The 27,660-nt window shown below is 42.3% G+C and overlaps 2 protein-coding genes across 3 annotated transcripts in view; one reads left to right on the top strand and one right to left on the bottom strand.

The window, feature by feature from the left end:
* The window catches only part of ppp1r1b (protein phosphatase 1, regulatory (inhibitor) subunit 1B), a 53,154-nt gene that overhangs the window by 21,581 nt on the left and 3,913 nt on the right, over positions 1-27,660 (bottom strand). The gene's annotated exons all lie outside the window — the stretch shown is intronic.
* LOC306838501 (neurogenic differentiation factor 2-like) lies at positions 5,901-11,974 on the top strand. Of its 2 annotated transcripts, none has more exons than XM_079366704.1 (2): positions 5,901-6,360; positions 8,616-11,974. In XM_079366704.1, the coding sequence occupies exon 2, from the start codon at positions 8,623-8,625 to the stop codon at positions 9,691-9,693; it is 1,071 nt and encodes a 356-aa protein (XP_079222830.1). In that variant the 5' UTR covers positions 5,901-6,360; positions 8,616-8,622; the 3' UTR covers positions 9,694-11,974. The 2 variants fall into 2 exon arrangements, with proteins under 2 accessions (XP_079222830.1, XP_079222831.1); XM_079366705.1 differs by lacking the exon at positions 5,901-6,360 and adding an exon at positions 6,677-7,736.

A 27,660-nucleotide genomic window follows, 5' to 3' on the forward strand; every position in this document is an offset into this window, starting at 1 on the left:
CATTCTGGGTATAGATCCCAAATAAATGACATCTAAAAGAATTGAACTAAAATCAGACAAATATCTTTGTTTGAATCTACCCAGAAAAGCCCTCTCTTTTATGTAGCTCGATTCTCTTTACCTGCCAGGTGCTCAGTGTTAATAAGCTGGTACCTTCACAGGGGATTTCAGAGACCAACATTAGTGTAAATGATGAGACATTCTATTAATCAGGATCACAGAGAGGCTTTGTAGCATCAGAACAGGTGTGTTAGTAATTCTGTTAAGGGGCACTGCCATGTCATTCAACACTTAACTCTTTGCTCATCCCCCCCCTCTATCTGGTTATATAACATACCATCACACAATGAACAGGTTCTGCTCACATGAGCGATCATCTCACCTGGGACAGCTGCACTGCCTCGCAACTTGTACACAAGCTAGAGCTGTGTTGCACTATGAAGAATGCACCCTCTGCTGTTGTGTTGATGCAATTATGATTTAGTTCTGCATGCAAATGATAAAGAAATATTTTTATCTGAATCTTTGTGAACTTTGAAAAGATAACAAAGGTCATTGGCTGATAATGTGCTTTAAAGTTTTAAGAAAAGGTTTTGCTTTTGTTATAATTTAACATTTTGGTCTTCTGTGCTGAAGACTTGGCTTAAAATGGTGCACTGAGCACTGTACATGAAACAATGAAAGACAAACAGTGGAAGAGAAAAGGGATTACCTCCTCAGCTTGTTATCATTGTGTCGTCAGACGCCAGGGAACTCTTATCCATCCGGAATGTGTTGGGACAACACAACACAGAGCATGATGGGACAATCACTAAAAGATAGAATCAAGAGAGAGAAAAAATGAGAGACGCAGTATGAGAGGGGAAACTAAGAGCAATAGCAGACAGGAGTTTGAATAGGACCACAGGGAAAACTACATAGAGCAAAAAAGCAGCAAAAACTAAATAGTTTCACAAGTTGAGCATGTCCATGTACGTGTTGGGCTGCACAGAAAATGAAAGTATGGTCCCTAGTCTTCTCGCTATAGACCGGCAGAAGAGAAAGAATCATTGGTGTACGTTGCAAAGAAAACATTTCTCTCTTTCTTAGTTCTAAGAAATGTAATAAAAATATGTCCAACTCTCCACAGCTGTCAGGTCATGTTCACCAATGATAAACAACAAACATAGTGCAGAAGCATCATAAGTCCTGCAAAATGTAAATAATTGCTCATCTTGTCTGACTCCTTCAGGTTAACTGGAGTAAAAATGCCTCTCAACAGAGACTCTACTTCATGTACTATATTTACTGTCTCTAACTACTTCATTTTACTTTTCATGACAAATGAAGGAATCATTTTTAAAAACATGAATATCTTAGTATGACATTAGTTTGATATAAAGGATTTTGATCTGTCGTTTGAGAAGAAAATGTGTATTTTTCATTAAGTGTGAGTAAAGACAATATGTTGATTCTTTACTTAGAGTTGACAATTACAAATAATTCCAGTAGGTGGCAGCCTTCTGTTACTTTTTGCTTTAAAAGGGCTCGTTCCTTTTAGCTTTACAGGGCTTTCCAAATGGGTTGAAAATGAAACTGAGGTGCCCATCTAGAATGTAAGCAAATTTGATAAACTCATGAGAGATATTTTATTGTGTTACCCGATCAACGTAAGCAGGAGGTGACAACCATGGAGACGGGGGAAAATGTTATTCTACTTGATTGAAACTCAACAAAGTTAATACATGTGAGAATCCTGAGAAGTCAGGATGATTTGATGAGGAACACATTTTCAAACTTTAATTTGGGGATATCAGAGAAGTAAATCAGGTACAAAATAACAGTAGATGGAGAGGCACGATTGGCACGACGAAGGGGGAACAGAGGCATGATTGTTTGTGTAAGTTAAAATATGTGTGTATGTTGGTGTCTGAGGAGATTAGAAGTGGAGAGGGATGCTGGAGATGTAGCAGGTGGGAGATATGGTGGAGGCAGAGACGGAGGAGGACGTGGCAGTGGGGCAGTGATTTAATTAGCACCCTCTACCCCCTCCAGCCCTTCACTCATAGCATCAATAATGCATGGCCCCTTGTTTCCACTGCCATAATTAATCCTCTCTTACTATAATTAAAAGCCAAAAATCCCACAAGATGGTTCAGCTTGGCCAGGCACGGGTTGGGTTGGCACGGGAACTGATGAAAAACTCCAGAGCTTCACACACACTCTGTGGACCGACAGATCGACAGACAGACATGTTGACAGAGAGATCAATAGTCAGCCCATCTCCAACACAAGAGGAGTGAATGAGGCATGAAGGCGAGCCGGAATAAATGGATAATGTGACATGCAGGGAAATTAAATGAATGAATTTGCCAGATTGATGACGTGAACTGCTCCTTGAAAATAAGCTTGTGTGCTTCATGTTTGTGAATGAGTGCGGGGAAGAGGGTGTCAAACACAACATCCTAGTTATACTCCGCAGAAGAGAGGACGGATGTACAAAAGCACACACACACACACACACACACACACATCAAAAACACACACACTCACACAGTTAGCCTGCTCCCAGATGAGGTTTGTCTTCGCTGCAGCCGAGCCAGACGAGCCGGGAGAGGTGGAGCTTTCTGATGCTGCAATTAGGACCACACTGTCTGGGCGAGCAAACAAGAATGAATATTTCAGTTTGGAGATCTCTATGGATACCTATGGTAGAGGCCTGGCACACCTACAGGCAATATGCATACACACACACACACACACACAGAGACAGACAGTCACACACACACTGAAAGATACACAATTTACGATTGCTGCCAGAATTATTCACCTCCCAATCACAGATGCCACAATTATCACATCAACATCACTGCATAACTGATGCCAACTGTTATGCTCATTGAACTATTGTACAAGGCTTACAATACCGTTATAAATATGCATCTGCAGGAGTATGTTGCTGACAGTTTCTCCTTTGTGGAGATAGGTGCAAGGAGCATTCAGGCTTGGCCACATGCCAAGAAACAACACATTTGGTGAGGCGGGGGGTCAAGTCTCGAAAAAACCACGTTTCTTCTCCTCTCTCTTTACCTTCCTCAGATAGAGAGTACGCAGCCCATAGCCATCTCCTCGGGCTCGTCGTCATTCTTAAACAGAGCTTCACTTCGGAAGCTGCAGTGTGTATACGTCCTCCTCACAGCACACTCCCAGTCACACACAGGGACTTGTACAATGGGAGCACTCCCTCTGGTGTGAGTTCATTGTCGATGCTCTATGCAACCCTCCTCCTGCCCCGCCGTCCTCGGCCCCATCTCCACTTGATTTATCGCTCTAAAATACCACTGCACTAATTAGTCAAGTAATTAATTAATAGACATTTGCATTTGTGCATATGCAATTAGGGGGCTGGAGAGATGAGAGTGCAGATGGGGTCCGGTCGTCTGGTGGGGGGTGGGAGTGTGTGTGTGGGTGTGTTTTGTTTTTGTGCGTGTGCTATATTTTTTTATTAGTGCCAGTCGAAGTATGCACTTCTTCTGAGAAAGACAAGTGAAGTGCAGGTCATCACCTCATGTCTGACAGTGAAAAGGGGGGAAGAGAGGGGGGGGGGCTATAAAGGTGTGGAGGTGTGGCTAGATGACTTTGAAAGGATATTGGCATCATATGACTGCACAGGAAAACAAGCGATGGAGAATTTGCTGGGCTTCAATTTTAGCATTTTGATTACATGCATTTAGCCTAAAATAAATTTTAAAAAGCACAGCAGGTGGCCCTTACTTAAGACTAATCCCCATACAAACAGGATGCAAAGTCGTTCTAAAATATTCTAATTCCAAACAAGCGCTCCTCTGGAGTTTCAATATCAGATCAAAGCCTCCATGATTGGAGTTGCCTGCAGCCAATTGCTGGCTTTAGTCACTGGATAAAGCCATGCTGTTGACATTTAGCATTTATTTTGGCAAGGTGACCTGAAGGTTGTTTGGGACTTGTTGAGAAGTATCAGGCCTCTCCCATGGCCGGAGACCTCGCATCTCTCCACCTTCCCAGTGCAGCTGAGGAGGATAGGGCAACGACTTGGCTGGGATGAAGCTGGATGCCCCTCAAATCCCCCTCTAAACACACACACACACACACACACACACACACACACACACACACACAGAAACAATCGTTGCACCATGGTTTGGGGGTAGTGCCAGGTTAGCATCCCTTCTTCCCATAGGGGATGGGGCACATTAGCAAATGTTCGGCATCTCAGCTCTCTAGCCACAGCTGCCATACTACTGGTGACCCCTCGGATGACCTCCTAACCCCTCAAATGCATACTAGTAGTAGCTGTGAAGTAGATTGGGGTGAAACAAGCCCAAGGACATGATAAGCCTCTATCAGCTATTTCCTGGCCTCCAGGTCCCCTCTCCCTCAGTCCGGTGGGTGTACTTGTGCCAAGTTGGACTTGGTGGCCATTGGGCTCATTCCTTTCACATTAACTCCAATAACGTCTGTTAAATAGAGAGATCTCAGGTCTTGGATGGACATAATGCATTGAGGAAGACCCACTGAAAGGACTGGGGTGCTAAGAATTCTTGCTACTACGCCACAATATGCCAATGTGCCTCTTCCTAAATCTTGGGTACTTCTGCCAGCTTCGAGCAGCACCAATTCCCTGTCATCTCCAGCTTACAACCCCCTTCCTCCTAATTGTTCATACATCCCTAGTGAGCCTGCACACCTGGGTCTCAATCTCTCCCTCAACCCCTCTCTTAATGTGTCTGTACGGCCCGTTCCCACTCGCTCTGAGGCTCTCCCCTGCAGGCGCCCCTTACTCAGCAATGCTCTCTGTAAACACCTGCAGTTGTTCTGGCAAATCTCACAAATTCACAACTACCAGTTACCATTTGATCGTCACACTTTACCAAATCAGCAAAGGTCCACACAAGCACAGACATACACACACAAACAAAAAAACATGCTGTAGAAGTCAGTGTGACATTAAAGGATACCTTTTAGTCTGACTCATTTGCAGCTTCGGCAAGTGGATCGTCTGTGCTCAGGTTGTGCCTTCACAGGAGTCAGAATAAATGAGAATTGTTATATGTTCTCATTCCTCTGAATACATTGAAGCATAATTTGATCCAATTAGGTAAATAAATAAACAATATGCCTTCTGTTCCATAGCCTTAATGCACTTACAATGCATTCCCATCCCCCTACCCCCACGCTGCTTCTGAAACAGACATGTGATGAGGGTAAACCCTGCAACTATAAACCCAGTTTATGCCCCTTTTTATGTGCTGAAGAGTTAGTTGATGTATTTTTAGATAGGGCTCCAGTTTTATTGTGTTTTTTTAAGTGATTGTTTTTGGGGAGAAAATATTGTCCTTAAGTTAATATGACTTGAAAGATAGTATTCTAAAGATAACTAAACTTGGCTTGGTTCTAGTTCAAATTTTCACTCAGAGTATGTGACACTATAATATTATGCCTTACATACTCAATGGGCAATCCTGTTAAGTATTATTCTTATTGGGAGACCAACTAGGCTACATGTTGCTTGTTGTGCTTCATAGTAAGATTATCTCAAATAATTTTTATGATTTCACGTGGTAACGTGTTTCACGGGGTATTTATGTAGTTTAACATTTCAAGTGTTTAAAACTATGACTAGTGAGTTTGGCAGGTGAATGAACAAATCTTCAGGTTTGACTGGAAAAAAGCCTAAATCCTTTGAAGCATCAGCACAGGTCAACAATGATGAGTTTGTTGTTCCACCATTTTATTATCTCCCTATCTCCTCTGTTTTTCCTCCTTTTTTTCTGGCTGTGTGAGCTATAGCGCGGTGACAGATGGCGAAACCCTCCTCCTCCTCCTCCTCCTCCACCACCTCCTACCTCCTCCTTCTCTCTCTCTCTCTCTCTCTCTCTCTCTCCCCCCGCGGGCAAATCTCAACGAATGCGGGCGCATGTCAATCACCGGGCTCTCATGTGATGGCTCTTGCCGGTGACGTGCCAGCCATATGGGCGCTGGCATCACAGCCTTAGCTGGTATGTAACCCCGTCCCCAGTAGCTCACGGTTGCCACACGCGCGCTCACATATACCATCACACATGCATGCATATAGCCTACATACATGTACCTACTTACTCACATATACACACAGCAACGCTGAGAGGTGCGTCCGTTCAATATACCTCTGCTCATTCGAGAACGCACGCTGGGAGTGAAGCACCTCTAAACAACCCATCAGCGCCAACGAAAGACGCCGCGCGCTGCCTGCACCTTTACGCTGTCTGGGAGCGTTGGTTCGCTCACTCGTGCAGTCTCTGAGATGGTCTGAAACTCGAGCGCGTTTTTCTCGTCCATCCCCTGTCAAGAGCTCGTGACGAGGTAAGTTGGAACATAAACAACACTAGTAAGGGGAAAATGGGGGTACTAGGACACCAGTCCAAAATGGAGGAGAAATAAATCCAATTATCAGATGTATGCATAGTAAAGGTAGCTTATGTTTGTTTGGTATAATTTTAATGAATTGTCAATCGCCATTTTTTTTATGAATTTAGCACATTTTGTGGAGTAAAAGGCACAACACCCAATTCGTCGTGTTCTATATTTGAGACTTTGCTTTGGTTCGTGTTCTTATTGATCCACGTGTCTGTAGTCTGATTACATCAGATCATGGCAAACATCTTACTATTTAAGATTTTAAAAAAAAGAAGAAGTGGATGTTTGACGAATTTTTAGGTTTATTCGTTTTATCATGTTTGCACAGATTCTTCCTCACTCGCCCACTCTGCCGCGTGCCCTTCAACTTTTGACATCCAAATCTACCTTGATTATAAAAAGTAAGACCGAATGCTGAGTTCGAGTCAAAAGGTGGGGAGAAGAGAGGACTAGGGAGAGGTCTTCAGGATTGGAGTAGCCCCTCAGCAGAGCCGTAAGGCTGTAGATAGACCATATGGGATATAATTTGATTTAGAGATTCCTGCGTCTGGGCCAAGAACGGGAAAACAAAAGACGATGAGGATGCAAAAAAAAAAAAAAAATTCTGTGGAGGATTTTGATATCAGTCCCTTTACTTCAGCGATGAACGAGCTTAATAGAGATTTATTGACGATTTTGTCGATGATTCTCACGTTTAATCTCAGAGAAAATGAAAGGGTGGGACAACGCCATTGATGTGACAGGCAGTCTGCACTATGATTTATCTCTGATTGTCTAGTTTTATCTTCATCAATCTATCTCGCCATAAAAATATTTAAACAGCACATCGTAGCTGTTATGGGGATCCGTGGTAGGGTTTGGTTGGATTGATAAGCCCTGTTGTGTGTAGCGAGTTGTGTGTGTGTGTGTGTTTTTCTTCTTCATATATTTAACGAGGGCGAAAGGGAAACAAGCGATTTCCATCTGTAAAGGGTTATCGCTAAAGTGCTTTGAAATCATGCACTCGTGCATACTGAATTATGTGTGAAATCTATTTCGTGTTAGCTGCACGCTCTGTTAATTAAACGTTGTTGTGTTTTTTCTTCTAATTGAGCAAACCTCCTGAGTCTGAGATTTAAAAACTAGATTTTGCCCCTGGCACACCCCCCGAGATAATTAACCAACCATCAGAGCCTACCTTAACGCTGGCTGCAAGTCATTCTGCTGCTGCACTATAATAACAGAACATGTTAGGGAGGAAGCCAGCGGAGGCTTATTGAAGCTGTCAAAGATCACATCGTCTCTGTTTTCTGGGATGGGACTGCACTTAGGCTTCTAATCAAGTAGGACGATCAATTTATTCTTTGTTTTCTTTAGGATTGGAAAAAAACACGTTTACTTATTTGTAAGACTTATGAGGGTTTAATTTTTGTTCCTCTCTGTAAACATCAAACAATATTTTACGAGCATTTTTACCGGAATATACAGATTATTTTTATTCTTGCAATATTGTTATTGGTTTTTAAAAAAAAATCTTAAATCTACCTTTTAATTCATTATAGTTAGATTTTGTATAACCCATACCGTATAGGCCATGGCATTAAAACAATCCCATATATCCTTTTACAGCTTGAGTCAGTACATGTCTGTAAGCCTTAATTTAATAATCAGCGTGACTTTAAACGGAGCTACAGCCGATCAATTAAATAAAATCCCTTTTGCCTCCTTTGAGGAGAGGTGTGTGTTGTGGATGAATAGTGCTGGAATGCAGCCAGGAGTGTATATGGGCGTCAGGAGGAGTGAAAGTGGGGGCCCCCTTGGGACCTGTAATGTGGCCCCTGCCGCTAGGACCCGCTGCGAGAGGACGCGACAGGGCACAAGGATGACAGCAGGGAATTAAATGGGGATCCGTCTGGCTGCAGCCCATAGCAAAGCTTTAGGACTAGATTTTTTTTGTTGCCACAAATACAAGCGATTTGCTTTTAAATGTTTTGAACAAAAGTAATTGATTTTGTATTTAAAGTTAAGTGATATTCCACTTTGAATAATCATTAATGGTTATTTGCGCATTAACTGAGTCTTTTTTTTTCCAGTATCTTCTAAGAAATTATGATCTTAATATCGTTTTTTTGTTTTTTTTAATGTGTACAACAACAGAGACATGCATGCCTTTTGCTTGCATGTGAGGCCTTATATTCGTTTATCCATTCTCTGTTCTACAGAGCCACCATGTTGACGAGGCTTTTCAGTGACCCCTCGCTGCTTCCCGATGTGCAGAAGTACTCCGGCTGGGCTGAGGACAGCGAAGGAGAGGGCTCAGTGATTAAAGAAGAAGACCAAGACACACAGGACGACATGGATGCGTCTGGTCTAAGAGGAGGCAGTCGGACGCACTCCGAGCAAGCCGGAGAGGACGACGAGGACGATGAGGTGGAGGAAGAGGATGAGGAAGAGGATACAGGGGGTGATAGGCCCAAAAAAAGGGGCCCAAAGAAGCGCAAAATGACACCGGCCCGGGTCGAGCGCACCAAGGTGAGGCGGACAAAGGCCAACGCAAGAGAGCGGACTCGCATGCACGACCTGAACTCCGCGCTCGACAATCTGCGTAAAGTGGTACCATGCTACTCCAAAACACAAAAACTTTCAAAAATCGAGACACTGCGGCTGGCCAAAAACTATATATGGGCCCTTTCGGAGATACTGCGTTCTGGGAAAAGGCCTGATCTTGTGTCCTACGTCCAGAATCTGTGTAAGGGACTCTCCCAGCCCACGACCAATCTCGTGGCAGGATGCTTGCAGCTAAACTCCCGTAACTTCCTAACCGAGCAGCAGTGTCAGGACGGGGGCAGGTACGGGTCCGGCTCCCTCCCCATGCATTCCTACCAATACCAGAGCGCGCGTCTCTCCAGCCCTCACTGCCAACCGGGCTCGAACTCGCATCCGCTGAGAACACACGGTTACTGCTCGGCCTACGACTCTCTATACGGTGGGGGCGGATCCCCAGAGTACAACAGCCCCGAGTACGAGGGACCGCTTAGCCCACCTCTCTGCATCAACGGGAACTTTTCCCTGAAACACCAAGGCTCTGCTTCCCCCGACAACGAGAAGGGGTACCACTACTCTATGCATTACTCCGGCCTGCCGGGCTCCAGACCCAGTGGAGCCCACAACCTAGTGTTCGGCTCTTCTGGATCCCGGAGTGGCATTCACTCTGAAAACGTCCTGCCTTACCACGACATGCACTTACACCACGAACGGGCCCCTGTGTACGATGAACTGAACGCGTTTTTTCACAATTAGAGCCAGAAGCCTATTGTGCGTCTCCTGCAATCAACAACAATAAGAACGCTGCACACGTTTAACAAGCTGACATCCTGCAGAGACGTTTCACTCAGTGTCATCATTGTTTTTCTCTCATCTATTGAGTGTCTAATTTTATTTTCTTCTTTAGTCGGCGATGTAGTGGAGGGAAATCAATATCACAAACTTATTGTCAACAATTTAAGAAACTTTTAGACTGAAATGAAACTGTAAAAGAAAAAGCAATGTGAAAAGCAATTCATTCCAACACATAAGGCATTTTAAATTATGACTGTTTTTTTTTTTTAAATCAATTGCGATTTGTATTTGTATCAGTGGTTGTTTGAGAGTCAAGGTTAAACCACTTTTTAATTAACCATACATCACTGGCGTCATCTAGAATTTTATATTGGTTGAGGTTTTGTAATAATGTAAACTTAGAAATAAATCAATAAACAAGCTCGTGAGAATCACATGTACATGTTTTATGTGTGGAAAAGATTTGAGAGTTTTGAAACGATGCAATCTAAAGGAATGCAGAGTGAAATGGTGCACCGAAAAGTGATCTTTTGGTTGTTCTAGGAGATTCTGATCTCCGGCGAAATCAATCGTTTCGCATCTATGCAAATCCTAAGCACAGCACGAGGCAGCAAGGTCCGAAAGGCTCGGCGCACAGGCGCACAACACACGCACGCACACACGCACACACACACACGCACACACACACACGGACGGACGGACGGACACACACACACGCACACACACACGCGCGCACACAGACGGACACACACGCACACTAACCCAACGAATCTGAATTCCTTGGCAGCAAATTGGTTCCCCCCCATCGTTCAAAATGAAGTTCATCTTGTTCTTCGTTTTTTTTTTACGTTTCTTTTACGTTTCACTTTTGCTTTGGTTTAATAGGATCTCTAATCTCATTCTCATTCTAATTGTGATCGTTATGATTATTATTGCACATATTTATTGTGTTGTTTTTTGTAATAAATGTTAATACTCAATGGAGAAGGAGGGATCCGTGTGTTGCTGGGCAATTTTCTTTTCATATAATTGAAGTCTTTAAACTTTGTAATCAACCAATTGTGTGGTAAAATAAATAAAAAACAACGACTGGGACTGTGCAACTTCATTTCTATAACACCTTTCTTGGTAAACACATAGTAATAACCATTAATTCATTTTAACTCTAAATGTTCGATGGAGTTCCTTTTCAAATCAAATGTTTATTGGCTTAGATAATTGTAAGGGTTATGGGGTGATTTAATGCTACTGGTTCAGTCAAAGATAATTTAATTTCTTTTGTTTTTGAAAGATAAAGGGTGATACACTGTTGAGCATGCTGGTGCCATAACCTGCAGGAGTTCCTCCCACAGCCTCGGGGCCTTTATCTAATAAACTGGGACAAAAGAGAGAGGGTAATGTAGCTATTTTCCTGGTTAAGTAAACTGGTGCCTATGTGTCATTTCTGCTTGGTAGACAGATCAGGTTTAAAAAAACAGTCTTTTAAAAATGTATGGAGCTATTTAAATGGCAAATATTAGATGGAAAATATTTGCAGTATTCATGGCTTTCAATGGCTCCATGGAGAATAACCATCAGTCTGGACACAGTAGACAGACAGTGCAGGTTCACTGATGCCTAGCACCAAATAATAGGTCACCTCCATTATAATTTTGATCTGTTTCATATGATCTTGACCATTCAGACAAAATGTGGGAGACAAACGGGTTTCAGCACCACGGAGAGCTCCTGTTGCTGCTACTTGTCTCAAGCGGGTTTAATTTAAAGTTTAAGAACATCCAAATAATCCAAACACATTTTGATATCATGTGAAACTATTGACAAAAAATATCTTGGTCGAGACATTTACGTATAGCACATGCCTTTAGAAAGGGGCATCAACATTTAAAGAACACACGTGTTCTGCACGTTGTTTCACAACGTTTTGCAGTACCTGAAAAGTAACAGAGAATCGATGACTAAAAATGACAGTACATCTTCAGCTGCATTTTCCGATACTCAATAAACGACCCAGACAATCGTTGTTAATGCCTTTAAAAGAACAATCTTTACAGGCTAATGATTGAAAAGCTTTGCGCAACTGACAGCACACAATGAGCCTTAACAATTTAATTAATACCTTTTACAAATCAAATATAAAATAGGAATTCTACCCCTTGTCACAGTTCCACCACTTGTAACACACATTTCCTATTTGTGTCATTCTTAATTGACCATGGGTTCAAATAATCTAAATGCATGCGTTAATCAACCTGGAAGTTAAATAAGTACATTCATAAACAGTGACAAAAATGGCGTGGGTTAAATGTTTTTACAATATTTCTGAACACGCACGCACGCACGCACGCGCGCGCGCACACACACACACACACACACACACACACACACACACACACACACACACACACACACACACACACACACACACACACACACACACACACACACACACACACACACACACACACACACACACACAGGGCAGCCGTTGCCATCCCGGCGCTTTGGAGCGCTGCCCCGGGACCCATATGCTCCCCAAAATGTCCTGGGCGCTCTTTCCTGTAAGGACACACACAGGCTTTGGGTGGCGACTGATGATGTCAATAATACTAGTTTCAATATCAATTAGATATTTAGTATCTTCAAACTAATCATCCTTTCTCCCTTCCCTCTTTTTGGTCCAGAATTTGCGTGGGTATCAGCAGTGGGTTTCAGCCCAGAATGTCCGATAATGTTGTAGTTTTGATGATTGAATATTTCAAAATAAAAGTTTAACTTATCAAAGAACCTGTTTATGATGTCTTTGAAGTCATTGATACAAAAGTATTCATACAGGATATTTCATCTTCTTATGTCATTATATAAAAGGAATAGGTTAACTTAAAAAAATGTAAGAATAGGCTATATACTTTTGAAAAAGTTTTCTATGTTATGTAGCTAATATTAAATTAAAGTTATAATAAAGTCCACTAGAAGAATTAACTAATGGATGAACACTTTTTTGCAAGTTTTAGAAAGACTCTTAGAAAATATTGTTTTATTAATAAATTAAAAAGATAATATCCCGCACACTACTATTGCTATGTATCACCAATTTGTTGTAACAAATCGCAACGTTTCGTTCCCTCTGATCCTGTGTCAAGTGTTATCGTAAGACCTGCAGATGTAATCTATAAATATCAAAGTATAAATAAATTATTATGTCCTGATTTGTATTTAAGAATATATATATATATATATATATATATATATATATATATATATATATATATATATATATATATATATATTTGGCGTGGCATTTTGGTTAAATATTGGCCAACTGCTAATTCCGTTTCATACAAGGTGCAAAAATTCAATATAATTTGACAACAAAATAATTCAATTTTTATAATGTCATAGATAAAATTCGGTTGACGTCTGTCATGAAATGAGATTAAAAAAAAAAAATCATTTCGTTGGAATAAACTGAATAAGCTTACAACGTTTCGTTTTTAATTCTGTTTGTGTTTTCATTTTAACTAACCTCAGTACTGTTAAGTTTAATGTAAAACCCCTACTATATAACAATATGTTTCATTATGCACGGGCCTCTATTGTGAGTGCACTTAAAGTCCTCGTTGGGAATCAAACCTGCAGTTCTGCACTTCTTTGCTCGTGTAACACTTTTTGTTACTTTAAGGCCTCTGTTTTCTTTTTGGCCTCATCAGCAAAGTAAAAAAAAAAGCTTGCAATTCTGCAGAAGCAAGCCCAAAATTGAAACAGCGGAAGAGGATATCTATCAAAATACTCCCTGACCCCTTAAACCCCCACCACCTCCTCGTTCTCCACAGTCCGGAGAGAGAGAGGGTTTGTGTGAGATAGAAAGTGAGAGAGATGCTGGCAGGCTGGCGGATGAGAGCCGTGCCAAGTCCCTTAATGTTCCCCAGCAGCAGCACCAGGAGCTCCGGAGAGGACAACCCAGTGTGTACGCCAGTGTGCCAGTTCACCGGGCCAAAGTGGCACTGCTGGGAGGAGTCGATGTTTCTTTCCTAATTTTTGCAGCATCTGTTCATTATCCAGGACGTTTAAAAACGAGAGCGCTCATCCCGAGTAACCCTTCACCACGCGCACGCATGCAGGGTCTCACAGAAAAACATACACTGACACACATCAGCAAGACGCTTGGAGGGAGAGTTGCATATGCATATTTACCTCTGATCATAGAATGAAAGAAGGATTTGTTGCATCCTGCTCTTAATCGAGGCAACTTGCAACAAATCAAAGTAATGGCGCACACATGCACGCGCGCGCGCGCGCGCACACACAAGCACAAAACACACAAACTAAAGACAATTCTTCATTACAAAAAAGTCTTAAATCTCTTCAAAAGTTCGTTCAAAATCCTGTTGAAGTCCTCTTGAAGTATACATGTTCTTTTTTCAACTCTAAAGGGAATTTATATATGTATACATCTTCATCAATTATTGTGCTAGTTTATTACTGTCGCCCTCGTAGTCTAACAATTGATATGCTATAGGCTTCTATATATAGCCTGGAGTTATCTGTATGTTTAAGTTATATAGCACTTTTCTCTTACAAAAAAAGGCGCAGAAAATGTTTTTATATGAGTATAAATGGGAATTCACAGGTGTCGTGTAAATTGAATCGCCTGTTGAAGTATTATTGTCACCTTTGATTGAATACAATTTTGCAATGAGTTTATTTTTGTCAATTATCCTTTGAGTGCTTCATTTTAAATAATTTTGTAAACACAAGTCTGACAAGTGACTGACAATTGCAGTCAGAAGAAGAAAAAAAAACTTGCATTGCCACTCTGTGCTGCACTCAGGATGAAAAGTGAGTGAATGAATCTCGCTGTTTAAATTATCATCTTCATGCCCACTCTTTTTCTCACTCAACTTGGTAGGGGAAAATCAAGAGTGTTTGTCCGACATAACAGTCAATAGTGCGATTATCAAAATGTCACAAGTACTATGGTGTGAATTCTAATTAACGTCTATCTCAAAAGAAAAAAAAAAAAAGAAAAGAAGTGAGTGATTTTGCAACATGTACACATGAGATGATGTTGATATGAAATATGAGAAGAATTGGCATTTAGCAGAGGAGAGAAAAATAAATAGGTGAAATGGACACACACTTATTTAAAAAACATAACACACTCACACACACACACACACACACACACACACACACACACACACACACACACACACACACACACACACACACACACACACACACACACACACACACACACACACACACACACACACACACACACACACACACACACACACACGCGACTGAATAATGAATGTCCACAAAAATGCAAATAGTACATTATTAACTTCTCTGGCGTGTGCACACATGCAGTGATACTAAAATGAAACATGTGTACAGAGGAAACAATCGTGCACACTCGGGCCAACCTCTTTGCTAGCCTGTATGCCAGTGCCCCCACATTGCCAGACAAGGGAGCGGGCCTGTCACTGGCAGTCCATTCAGAGGAAATTCCACAACATCTGTTTGTTATCACACAATGGGGCACGGTGCGGCACGGGCACTGGGGCAGAAGAAGAGACAGAAGCTAAACTGAGGGTGTGCTACCGCTGGAGGTCCAGCCAAGGGAGAAACGAGGGCTTCAGGAGGAGGAGGTAGAGGGGAGGAGGGCGCAGAAGGTTGGGGGTAAAGAGGGCAGGGAAGAACGGGACGGGGGGGGGGGGGGCATGGGTAGTAAGCCGGGTGAGCGCCAGGTAGGTTCTAGGACTTTGGATAGTGGCCAGATAGGTCTTGCTGGGGTTTGGCTGGTGCCAGATGTTGACGCTCATGCAGGAGAAGAGCTCCTTCAGAGATTTATCTACAGAGTATATGCGCGAAAAGTGCTCATGAGCTGATCCAACAGTCATCCTCGCTGAGGCCTGTTTGCGGTGTGAGTGTCCGGTGGTGGGGCGTGGCAGCGTGGCCCCTGTTTAGGAGGTTAAGTAGGAGTGCGCACGGGAGCACAACTGGATCAGAGGGGGGTCGTTGCTGGTCTGCACAGATGGCATGTGTTCGTGCGAGTGTGCGTGCGCGTGTGTTATGATAGGGTTGGATGATGCCCTGGTCACATGGGCAGCAGTAATTGGCCTCCATATTGACCAGTTTGCAGCGCTGGGGGCGGGCGGTCTCCCAGCTGGACCTGTCAGATAGCATCTCATCCACCTCACTGATCACCTCCCGGACAACCTCCGCAGCTCTCCCCGTTTGCTTTCATCTTCCTTCATCTGGCCTGCTCCCCGTCACCTTCCCTCACCTTTAATCTTAACTTGCCTGTCTTCTTTGCCATCGCAGGGCTGCCGCTGAACTGATATGTCTATCAACACCAGTCTTTACTTTCCACACCTCATCCAAACTCCAAACTCTTTAGAGAGTTAGCCTTGGCCAAACCAGCAAACTCCCCTTTCTACTCCAGAATAACTTTTGTTTCTGATGAGTGATGATCTGATGATGTGTTTATGAGTGAGCTTTGACTTTCGACCTCGAATTTCGACCCCCAACCACTGATGCTGCTGAATTTATGATCAAATATTGTGGACGACAGGTTCAAAATGCATGTGCTTTCTCTTCATGTAAAGATGGAACTTAAAGCAATAAGAGTATTTTGGGAAATATGGGCTGATGAACTTACTTTGGTTTTACTGGTTGACAGAAAAAAAAAATGTGGATAATCCTGAAAACATGTTGAGCATCTCAAGATAATGATGGATTATGCCAGAATAAACAATATTAATCACAGGAAATGCATACCAGCGGAAGTCTTGTTTTAATTAGCTGATGCATTGTTTTTGAAGAAGTAATACTTTAAATGAAAAACAACATCTTGAATAGCTAAAAGAGGTTTTATTGCAGTGTAAGTGCAAAATAGACCTTTGTGTATCTAACTGACTTTAAGTGTGCTATCACCCTCCCACCCGGAGCAGTAATGGTGTGTGTTTTGCTGTGAGATGCCCAACTGTGAGGAGTTAGCGCTATAGAAAGGATCTCATCTCAGACTTGGCAGGGGAGGGTCTCTGGGTACGCGGAGAACAATCGTCTCTCCTTCGGTCCTGTCAGCCAGCAAACACAGAGAGCTGGCACACACTCAGTGGGAAAAGTGCAGGATTGACAGACACACACATACTAATGTCCATCCCTCCCTCACAGTAGCAAAAATGGGTTCTGATGGGACTTCTGGGGATTGTGGGATGAAACAATGGTTCTGTGGAGGGGACGGAAGGACCTCATGAAATTGTCTTCGTCTGCTGACAGACTTACAGACGCATCCACAGAACGGGGAAATGAGAAGGAGGTTGGAAAGGCAGCACAGTATCTGCCTTGCATGCAACTCTGCCAGGGAGCGCACACATGGGAATACACACAAGAGTTTCTGTGTGCATTCAATATACACTCATGTGGACAAGTGTCTTCATCCTGCTTCTCCTGCTTATATCTGTGTTTCTGAATACATGTGGTTGCAGGAGTGTCACAGCATGCTGTGTGTGCATGCATGCATGTGCGCCTTTACGCGTGAGCAAGAAATGAGGAGGAGGAGGAGAGGTGGGAGTGAAGGGGGAAGTGTGTTTGTGTGTGTGGAAGGAGCAGGAGGAGGAGGAGGGGCATGCACGTTTAAATTCGGTGACATCTGTTCATTACAACCAGAGTGTGTTTATTTTTATACAGCCAGCCACTAGCAGAGAGCTCGACTGGCACCGCTGGTTAATGTACCAGCCCGCTACGACGGCAAAGCAAATGAAATATTAACCGGCACACAGAAAGAATGGGGAGATGAGCAAGGACAAAGAGAGAGAAAGAGATAAAAGATAAAAATGATCAGATAAAATGTGACAAAACGCACACGCACACAGTGTCTCCACTCGTGCAATCAGAGTCCTCGTTTTGATCTAATTAAGGCGAAAGACACGATCAACAGCTCTTAGTGGAAGGGTCGAGCAAAAGTGTACTGTATTTGTGCTGCCGCCAGATAGGAAAGGGTTCATGCATATTGCTTTCCTTAAACAGGTTGCTTTGCATGAAAACTTGACATAATTACCCTCATGGAATCAAAATACTTGCATCCTGCATCTGCACAACATGAAGTGCAACGTGAAAGCAATAAAAACATAATGTTCACCATACAAAGGATGCTGCAAATCACCAGTGACGTGTTGATTAAGGCAAAAACAAGAACAAAAAAAATAAGCAGAGGGAGCTCAAACCACAGTTCAGTATGAAGGTCACTTCCTGTTTGGGTCATTAAGCTGCTTAAGTTTTGAGTGAGTGGTTAACTCTGCCCAGACGGGCCACAGTACAATGAAGAATGTGCTTGTGTCCGGAGTATATAAATGGCATGTGGCAAATTAAACTTTTTGATCTTGTTTAAATTGTACTGGCTTTGCTTCTGCTTTCAAATGACTTGTGATTAGTCATTTATGTGTTGGTAATTATAAACTTATTTTGTTCACATCCTTTAGCTTGAGCCTAACTACATTCCAGTATTCTGGTACTTTAGAGCATTTATTTGTCTACATATTTGGCTCGTTCTGACCTGTCTGAATAATGATAGCTTTTTATTTTCCTGTCCTTGTGAAAAAAACACTTTCCTCTTTGGCAACTTGTAACGTTATCTATCTATTCATAGAAACAGGAAGTGTAGCCAAGATGCTGAGGAGCCACAATGTTTAAGCGTGGTTAAGGTTCATCTGTTCTGCTGCAGAGTCCTTGACTACATACTACAAGAGGGTTAAGTACAGCCGACGAACTGGACGCTAACAGCCCTCTAATCAACCCAAGCAACTAGACCTTTGCATCAACAAGCCCTCACTATCAACCCCTCCCCTTCTTCTGCCCCCAAACCCAACACTGCCCGGCCCCACTCCCATGCTCCCCTGGGACAGCCTGCTCTGGAATGCCGCTCATGGGGAAGAATCTCGCTGCAGGCGCTCAATATGTCACATGTGTCTCAGAGAAAGAAAGAGAGTCGGAGGGAGGTGTGACAGGTATGTTGTAGTGGTTAAACAAGGCACTGACAGGTTGTCTGTGTTTTGTTGTTTGTGTGTGTGTGTGTGTGTGTGTGTGTGTGTGTGTGTGTGTGTTTGTGTGAATTTGTGTGTGACAGATTTCCAGATTAAAGGTTTAAGGGGTTCAGATTAACAGGCTCAGGACACAGAGCCCTGTTCTGAGCAAAAGGGAATTAGGATGGCATTAACGTCTCCTCTGCACCAGCACATTAGCCATTCATTAGTGTTGGTTGCACAATGAGTACCAGGCCGCCCCTCATTCTCCTCTGTGTTCGTGCATTCATGACATGTTAACATGCCAGGATGCTTTGTTAAGTCCGTTAGCATACAGTAGTTTCACCATCACTTGTCATCTGGCAACTGTCAATCGTCCTTTATTTCTCAAACATTTTCAGGAATTCTGGAAAAATGGCATGCCATCACAAGATGACTTTGTTTGACGTTATTGCCAAAGTAAAATAAACAAATCCAAGAATTCACGATCAGCTAAAATACAGCCTGTACTCAATTTATAAAGAGCTGTGTGTCAGTTGATCATTTTTATATTCAATTTGAAAGATGAAAATACAAACAGGGAAAGCCAAAACGCTTGTGAGCCAACGCTGGCATCTGCACAGCACTAAACTCCGAGCACCATCACATCAGTGACACCAAACCAGTGTGCAGGCATGAGCGTAGTAGCCAGGAGAAAAAGGGTGCTAACCATCAGTTCAGGAAAGGGGGCTTTTGGGACCTGAAATATATTATATTTATGGATATTATTAGGGTAAACATAACTGTTTCCATTCACTGCAACAACAATTTAGAGTCAAAAATGAAGTCTGAGAAGGCACTAAATATTAAATGATTTCTTCTTATTAATAATCAAAAATAGCAAAGTCCCCACACTCTAAAGTACAGTTTACAGTGCTCCCTCTCTCCCCCACCACAACTTTTGGTTAAAGTGTAAGTGAAGTGAGTGAATCATTTGTTTTTGTATGTATTTTTGTTTCTGCTTGCAAACCTTTTTTCTCATCATGCAGAAAAAAAAACAGATCGCAAAGGATGACAATTTAATATAAGCATCAACATTGGGAGATTAAACAGGCTGCAGATTCTTATGGTTCCATGTTTGACAATAATAGTCAAAATACAGAAAAAAAAAACCCATTTGATTTTAAAGTCAATGTTATAATGTTTTCTCTCATCCATGACAATGTATCAGCACTGAAATGTTTCAGTGTATTTGTGCAATTTAGACAGAGTGCAGTAGTTAGCAATTTACTTATGGAATTTCTGTTCTCAAACACCTGCATCATGAAAAAGATGGAGTTTTGCTCCAGTGATTTTTAACAGTGTCCGTGATTTTAATGAAAGAGATTGTGTCCTCTTGAAATGTGTGGTCAATCAAATCAAAAGTTTTGAAGCAGGAACAATTTGATGGCCTCAATTAAAAGCTTTTAATGGCTCATTTGCGTAAGGGAGGTGTGGTGTGGTTATAATTATTACAGGTTGACTGAGGATGTGGTGGAAGGGCCTTGTCTGTCTGCGCTGTCACAGGTTGGTAGCCTTGGGTCTAAGGTTAGAGGTTTAAAGTTACGGGGCTACCTGGTTCTTGCAGTTTGTTTTTCTGAGATAAAAACTGCAGAGACGTATCCAGCCGAAGGAATCTATGCCTGATAAATAGTTTACTACTTGTCTGGGCAAATATTTGTGATTATATAAAGGAACACTTGAATGGAACAAAATCATTGCTGCCAGTTACATTACAAAAAGCCAAAGAAAAACAGAGTCTAAAATTAAAGACCGGCTCTGTGAGAAAATAGATCTGTTAAGGTGTTTAAGACTCGGAGCATTGGCGTATGAATAAATACTGCACATGCACAAATGAACAACAATCTTTTCCAAGGAAAGAAGAACATTTGTTCCAAAATACAAAACTTAAAGCTGCCTTTATCCAAAGAAATGTATTAATAACTACTAAATGACACAATGAAAAGGGTAATTTGTACTTTCCATTGGCTTTACACATCTTTACAGTGTGTTTCAGGTGAGGTATTATGTATGTATGTATGCCCATTTCCATATGACACAAAAAACAGACACTTAAACAGTTGGATGAACATGGAGCAGCAGAAGGGGGGACATATTACCATCCCTAAGATTGAAAACACTGGAGGGAAAATTAGAATTAGAATCATCAGGTGTCCACAAACACCATAACAAATGATGATAATGCTGATGTTTGTTATAATGGGGGTGTTTGTTATCAGGATTGAATTTGTTACCATCCTGTTGAAGATCAATTTTATGTCCACAGCTTGTTTCTATTGCCCGTGTTCTGCACAAAATAAGTTATTGAAGGTTTAATAAGGTACATCCTGAAGGTTACTGGAGCAACACAATGGAACACAAATGTGGTCCTACCATTATAAAATGCTATCGATGGCTGGGTGTACAAAGATTGGTCTCATTTCATAAACAGGTATCACAGCAAATGTTGTACATCTAAATTTGATTTTGAATTTTGAAAAAGGAACACCTTGTTTAAGATGAAATACTTTGTGCAGAACAACTCCTGTAATTCATTAAGGCACTGCACTTCTCTCGTCTGCAAACTTTGCTGTGTTTTCTGAATGCGTCACTGTGCCAAGAGAGATGTGAAGACATGGATTGACACACCATCTCTCCTCCAAAGCCTTCCTCCTCAGCCTTGCCAGATTAAGGGATTACCAGGCAAGGCGAGCACTAAAGCTGGCTAATTCTCACCCAAGCACAGAGAGCTAAGGCTACCCAGAGCCCTGCAGAGCCCGGCAGAGCCTCACAGAGCCCCTCTCTCCTCAGAGCAGCTGTGTGGCGGAGGGAGGGACGGAACTGCTCTCCTCTGAGGAACCAGAAGAAAAGAGAGTGAAATCAGGGCTTCACAAATACTATTTTCTCTCTGTGGCACTGCTCATTTATTTCCAAGAAGTACAGACAACTCAAGGTACACAAAACAAAACGTATAGGCACACTCTGTTTATCTGAGCTGTAAAGTAGTCTCCCTTCCTTCCTATTTCTTTTAATTTAATTTTAATTCTATGTTCTCTATAATCACGGTTATAAAAAAATAAGTATAGTATAAAAAGGTATAAAAGTCTTGTTTGCTGATCTCTACCATCTCAAGCATTCTCCTCCTTTTTTAATCTGTTATTTGCTGCACAAGAGCACATTTTAGAAATCTAAATGTTACTATTATAGGGGGGGTTTTTTTCTCAGAGGAATCAAATTAAATGAAATTGATTCAGGCATGCATGAGAGAGTCAGTACTTTCTCCATAAGAGAATAATTGTTATAACATGTTACCAATACTTTGTGATTTTAAAATGATGAGCCATTTAACAACTTAATGTCATGAAGGTTTTTTTTTTTAAATTGTTATAATTTAAATGTTGTCACTTCACTTCGCAATGCAAAGACAAGTCTGTAATGTCTTTGTCTTGATCAAATACCTTTACCCGTTTTCTTCTCTAATACTAGAAGCTGTTTAAATACTGAACATATAAAGGTGACGGAGAAAATGAAAAGTCTGATATGAAAAAATCAATTCATGAGGCAGAGAAAATATCCTGTACTAAATCCATTAGAGATTTTTTTGGTGATTGGTTTGGAATGTAATTTGAGCCTGCCATTGGAGAGATGCAAGCTATCAACCATCTATGCCAGTGCTTTAGAACAATATTTACTACTTCAGTTGGATGATGGTTGGAAATTTGGCGGGAAACAAAGGCAGACAATGAGGTGCGGCAAGGAGATTTCCCAACAGTGTTTCATCACAAACACACACCCATTCATCTTAAGTTTAGACGCACTTTGGAGACCGGGAAGCAAGCGAACGACATCTATCTCCGTTCATGCAGGTAAACAAGTGGACAGGCAGTGAAAGAGAGAGAAAGTGAAGGATGAAGAAGGAGGGAGAGAGGGGCTGCAGTCTGGGCGCGTGCTCTCCAGCGGGCAGAGGACAATGCAGAGCTGGCAGAGTCGCTGCCTCGTGCCAGAGGGAATAGAGTGCCACATGGTGCCCCTTATGAGCAGGGCCAGCCTGGAGGGGGATGTGGGCCACAATGCATGTATGCGTGTCTATTTGTGTCGGCTTTAAACAGTCCAAACACCCAGTAAAAAGGGTGTAACACAAGAAGGATGTTTCTTTAAGTTTTGGGTGTAATACATGTAGATTTATGTGTGTGTTAGAGTGTAAACTGGTTTTGTGAGTGCATCTGTGTATGTGGAGGGTGGGGGGGTTACAGAGAGGTGGGGCACAGGGTGTGTGTGTGTGTGTGTGAGGGTGGGTTGGGGGGAGTCCCAGTTCCCTTTTGCATCTTAAATTCCTCAACATCTGTTCAACCCTTCTCCGTGGTAGCAGCAGCGGGCTGTGATGTCTCTGTGTATGTGCGTGTACATATACACGTGTGAATGTGTGTGTGTGTGTGTGTGTAGAGTTGAGCGTTAGTTTCTGTCTGCATATGTGCACGCTCTGCTGAAGGTGCTGGTTGTTATCCACACCTTAATTAGAAGGAGACAGAGACTCATTTTCAACATTACTCGCAGGTAATGTGAATCACTGGCAGTGAACACAGAACCAAAAGCTGTGACTTCTCCTCTGCTCCCAGGACCGTGACCCAAATTACAACTCAAAACCTTTGATGAAAACTATTGTGCATGTAGCAGACCATCCAATCCGAAAACACCACTGAAGTCTTTTCATCATCAAACACAAAGGATAGGAAGAGAACTGTGTTGAAGGCAGGGCAACACAGGAATCAAGTAGGTCAACCTAAACGGCCCAGGAGTGTGTCCTCGCTCGAGCCAGTACGCCTGAACGCATTTAGCCCAGTCTTCTAGCACACATTTGAAGAAGTCAGCTAGGATATGGGTTAGCATTAGCATGCGATGTGCACTTGTGAATGTAGAACGACGACGATTTTTGAAATGAAATATTTAAGTCCTGTGTGCCATCTCCTGAGTGAGAGCAACAAGAGTTTCAAAGCACAAACATGTACAGCTCTGGGGTCTTCTTAGTGGTGCCATGAATGTTTGTTTACTCGAGGACAGAAAAAAAAAAGAAAACAACTTTTATTCCCACTTTTTGCTTTCAGTCCAAATCCAGTTAGGGAGATCTGTTTTTTTAACATTGCAGCATTTTAGCAAATTCTTTGCATATCAAGAATTCAAATTTAAAATCTAATCTTAAAATAAAGATTGTTAGATACATGGCAATAGCAATTACACATAGCATATACAGAGATAAATAGCAAATATACATAAATATGAACTTACCCCTACTCGCTGAAACAATACTCTTACTCATTGACAAATCAGTAAAAGTACATTTTCCTAAACCTTCTGGGTCTGATGAGTTAAATTATGGGTTGACTTCATATGAGGTAATGTCAGTTTATTTAAAGCTCCTGTGTGGAACGTGAGAGATATGTTGATTTTCACAACTCCTGCGTACAAAACGTCTTTGTCTTTTACATGTGTAAATAGTGTATTCAAAAAAAAAATAATAATAATCCACTGTGATTGTGGAATTTTTTTTTATTTTAGCCCGCGTGCAGTTCAGCACATCCTCTTACTTCTACCCCGCGCCGGGGACAGCAGGCATATACAATAACTGAAAAGAGGTCGTCAAGCTTCTCTCTGATGGTCTTGTTTGCTTTTGTACCTCATACGGAGGCGAAACAGTTCATTTCAGTCTGTTTCATTACCAACTTATAGGAGCTGTAATTGAAGGATGTGAAGTTTTCTTACACCGCGTCTGCATCAGAGGCAGTGATGTAGCATAGAATCTGCACACACACACACACACACACACACACACACACACACTCACTTCAGACTCTTTTGACAGACACTATCCAGTCAGCACCCCTCACTAACCCGGTGCCAGTCTTTTGCCACCTTGATGTCAAGCCTGCCAAACTTATGTCACATCAGAGCAGACCCAGAGTCAACTCCTCACAGGACATATGCTAACCCAATGCCCTCCACATGCCAACCTCATGCTACATCGGTGGCAATCCTCAGACAACAATATGCCAACAATGGACCACTGCTTGGCCCGCTGTGCAAATCCCTCGGTATATTGGGCACTAGGAGACTCTGTATGGAAGTGGAAAAGGTCAAAAGTCACCAGTGAATTACGGTTCAAAGACGAATTTGGCGTTTTTGGTTCTTCTTCAGTGGATGCAATTAGCAGCGAAATCCTGCTTCCAAGCACCGCTTAAGCTCTAATCTCAGAGTCTGTGGGTTCCTTCCAGTCTTCCTGCCTACCAGCCTGTCTCCCACCAAAGCCCCTCACCTCTGTCTCTCTCTTTCTCCTGATGCCTGCTGGCACTTTGGGAGCAGTGCCCCTCCAATCCCTGAACCCCCCCCCCCCCCCCCTTCTCCTCGTCCTCCTCCTCCTCCTCCTCTGGATGCCAGCCGACGGCCCTCACAGTGTGGCACGCCATCTGCTGCCGCCCGCCCCGGCAACCCATCCCAACCCTCCCCTCCTTGCTAACTCCACCACCCCACAGCCCCCCCCCACCCCCTCCCCCCCCACCCCTGCAGACAGCAGCTACCCACAATCCCCCTCTGCCTCAGCCGCGCAGCGCAAAGAACAGGAGGCTTTCGCACAGATCACTTCACCCCACAATGCCCCCGCCAGAAAGGAGGAAGCTGGGGAAAGTGTGTGTGGTGTGTGTGGGTGTGTGTGTGTGTGTGTGTAGTTGAAGCAGCAGGGGCCTTACAGACAAAGTAATCAAGCTTTTAGTTCTGTATGTAAAAAAAAAAACAGCACTGCACACGCATGCACAGACTCACATTTATAAAACATATGTTCGAAGTACTTCAACTCTGGTTTGTTGCTGAGCTTGTCGTCAGAAGTTATGTGTATGAACACACGTGCACACAGAGAGAGACTTTTAAGGTTCCTTACTCAGGATTTAAATGAATGTGTTTTACTGTTGAAAAGAAAAGTCTGCTGAAAGAAATTTTAAAAAATGCATACATTTCACAGTTTAAGAAGACTGCAGGTTCCTGTCCTGTATTTTAATGTTTGGTTTTGGTAAAATTGGATACTTTCATAATGAAACAGAATGTGTCTTGAAATGTACAGCTTTGTTACCGCTCTCATGATATTCTTGTGCTGAAACAAAAGCCCCGTCATAGAGGCACACACACACACACACACACACAGGGACTGTGTAGGATCTGATGGCGTCTTTGTGGCAGACCTTTCTGATCACTGTTTCACTTCTTTTTTTTATTAAAGAGAGAGAGATGTGATGAAAGACATCCAACTGTAATAGAAACATGGGACAGAGACGAAGAGAGAGAGAGAGACAGAGACGAAGAGAGAGAGAGAGAGAGACGAAGAGAGAGAGAGACAGAGACGTAGAGAGAGAGAGAGACAGAGACGTAGAGAGAGAGAGAGAGAGAGAGAGAGAGAGAGAGAGAGAGAGATCCTCCATCCATCTTGTGTGGGTATGGAGCATCATGGCTGGCACTCTATCCATCAATGAGCGCAACATTAACTCTCTGGATCAGAACCAACATCCCCTGATCTCTCTCCATCTCTCTGCCCCTCCCCTCACTCTGCTAGATACACACACAACACATACGCACACACAACACATACGCACATTAGTATTCCACTGCTTTCCATGAAAAGCCTTATATCCACTCTCTACCTTCCTCTCACTCACTTTCTTCCCAAAATATCCCAGGAGCTTGACAATTGTAAAGATATTTTGATAAAGATTTTTTTTTTCATCTCTATACACCATTACCACCAAGAAAAAAAAAAAAAAAAACGCAGACCACTTCAGTCCCTCTGATGTTCTTCTTGTTTCCATTCACCTTCTCTTTTCTCCTCTCTAGATCTCCTCTCCGCTGAGCTGCCTGATCCGCTCCTCTCTTTGTCTCCCTCCCAGTTGGTGTTAATAATTTAACTACTGAGCTGCTGCAGAGCTGGCTCGCATCCAGGCCTCAGATTGGCACTGTCTGTCTATTTATGACACTGTGTGGTGGCGCACATGTGTGGGATGTGCAAGAGAGAGAGAGAGAGAGAAGCGTGTGTGTGTGTTGGTGAGGGAGAGAGTTAGTATGTGCACGTGTTTCCTGATTAGACTTCTGCCAGTAGAAAATTGGTCTCTAAAGCCACAAGACTGTCACCTCAGTAGAAGTTAGAAAGAGAAATGTGTGACACAGAATCACTCTAGGGTTTGTTCTTTAACTCACTTTTCAACAAAGCTTCTCATCCTGGATAAGAGGGGAAGTCAGACGAAAGCCATTCAAAAGATGTGATTGTGTTATTGGCTGGATGTCTCCTGGACTTCCAGGTTGTGTTTGGTGTGATCTATTTAGTTTATGAGAATTGAGATTTTTTTTCTCCATAAATCTAGCTAAAAAGTATGTATTTAAGATAAGGCATACAAGTATTTTATACCCTCAGAACGTTAATATTTAAATAATATTTTCTTATCAATAGATTTTTAATCAAGCTAATAGAGAAATAGGAAAGGTTTCTTCAAAATTAACAAAGATTTCTGGAAGCTCAAAAAATAATTTTAGTAAGATTTTAAAAAGAAAGGTAAGGGAAATTTTGTAACAACCAAAAATCCCCTCGGGGATTAATAACATGTTTCGTATTATGAACTCTATTATGAAGCATAATATATGCACAAACCCTACATTCATGTGCTGCTCAGAAGTCCAACGTTGGAAAGTCATTTATCAGATTTTCAGCTTTAAGTCCAAACGCAGAAAACATCACGGCAGACTATAGTTTATAGTTTTATGTAATGTGAAAAAAACATCTAGGTTTCTAACTAATTCATTATTTTAAATGACGTGCCCAACAATTATTATGCAATAGACCGCCTAATCA

This window comes from Symphodus melops, assembly GCF_947650265.1.
Source record: "Symphodus melops genome assembly, chromosome: 17".
Taxonomy (NCBI): Eukaryota; Metazoa; Chordata; class Actinopteri; order Labriformes; family Labridae; genus Symphodus; species Symphodus melops.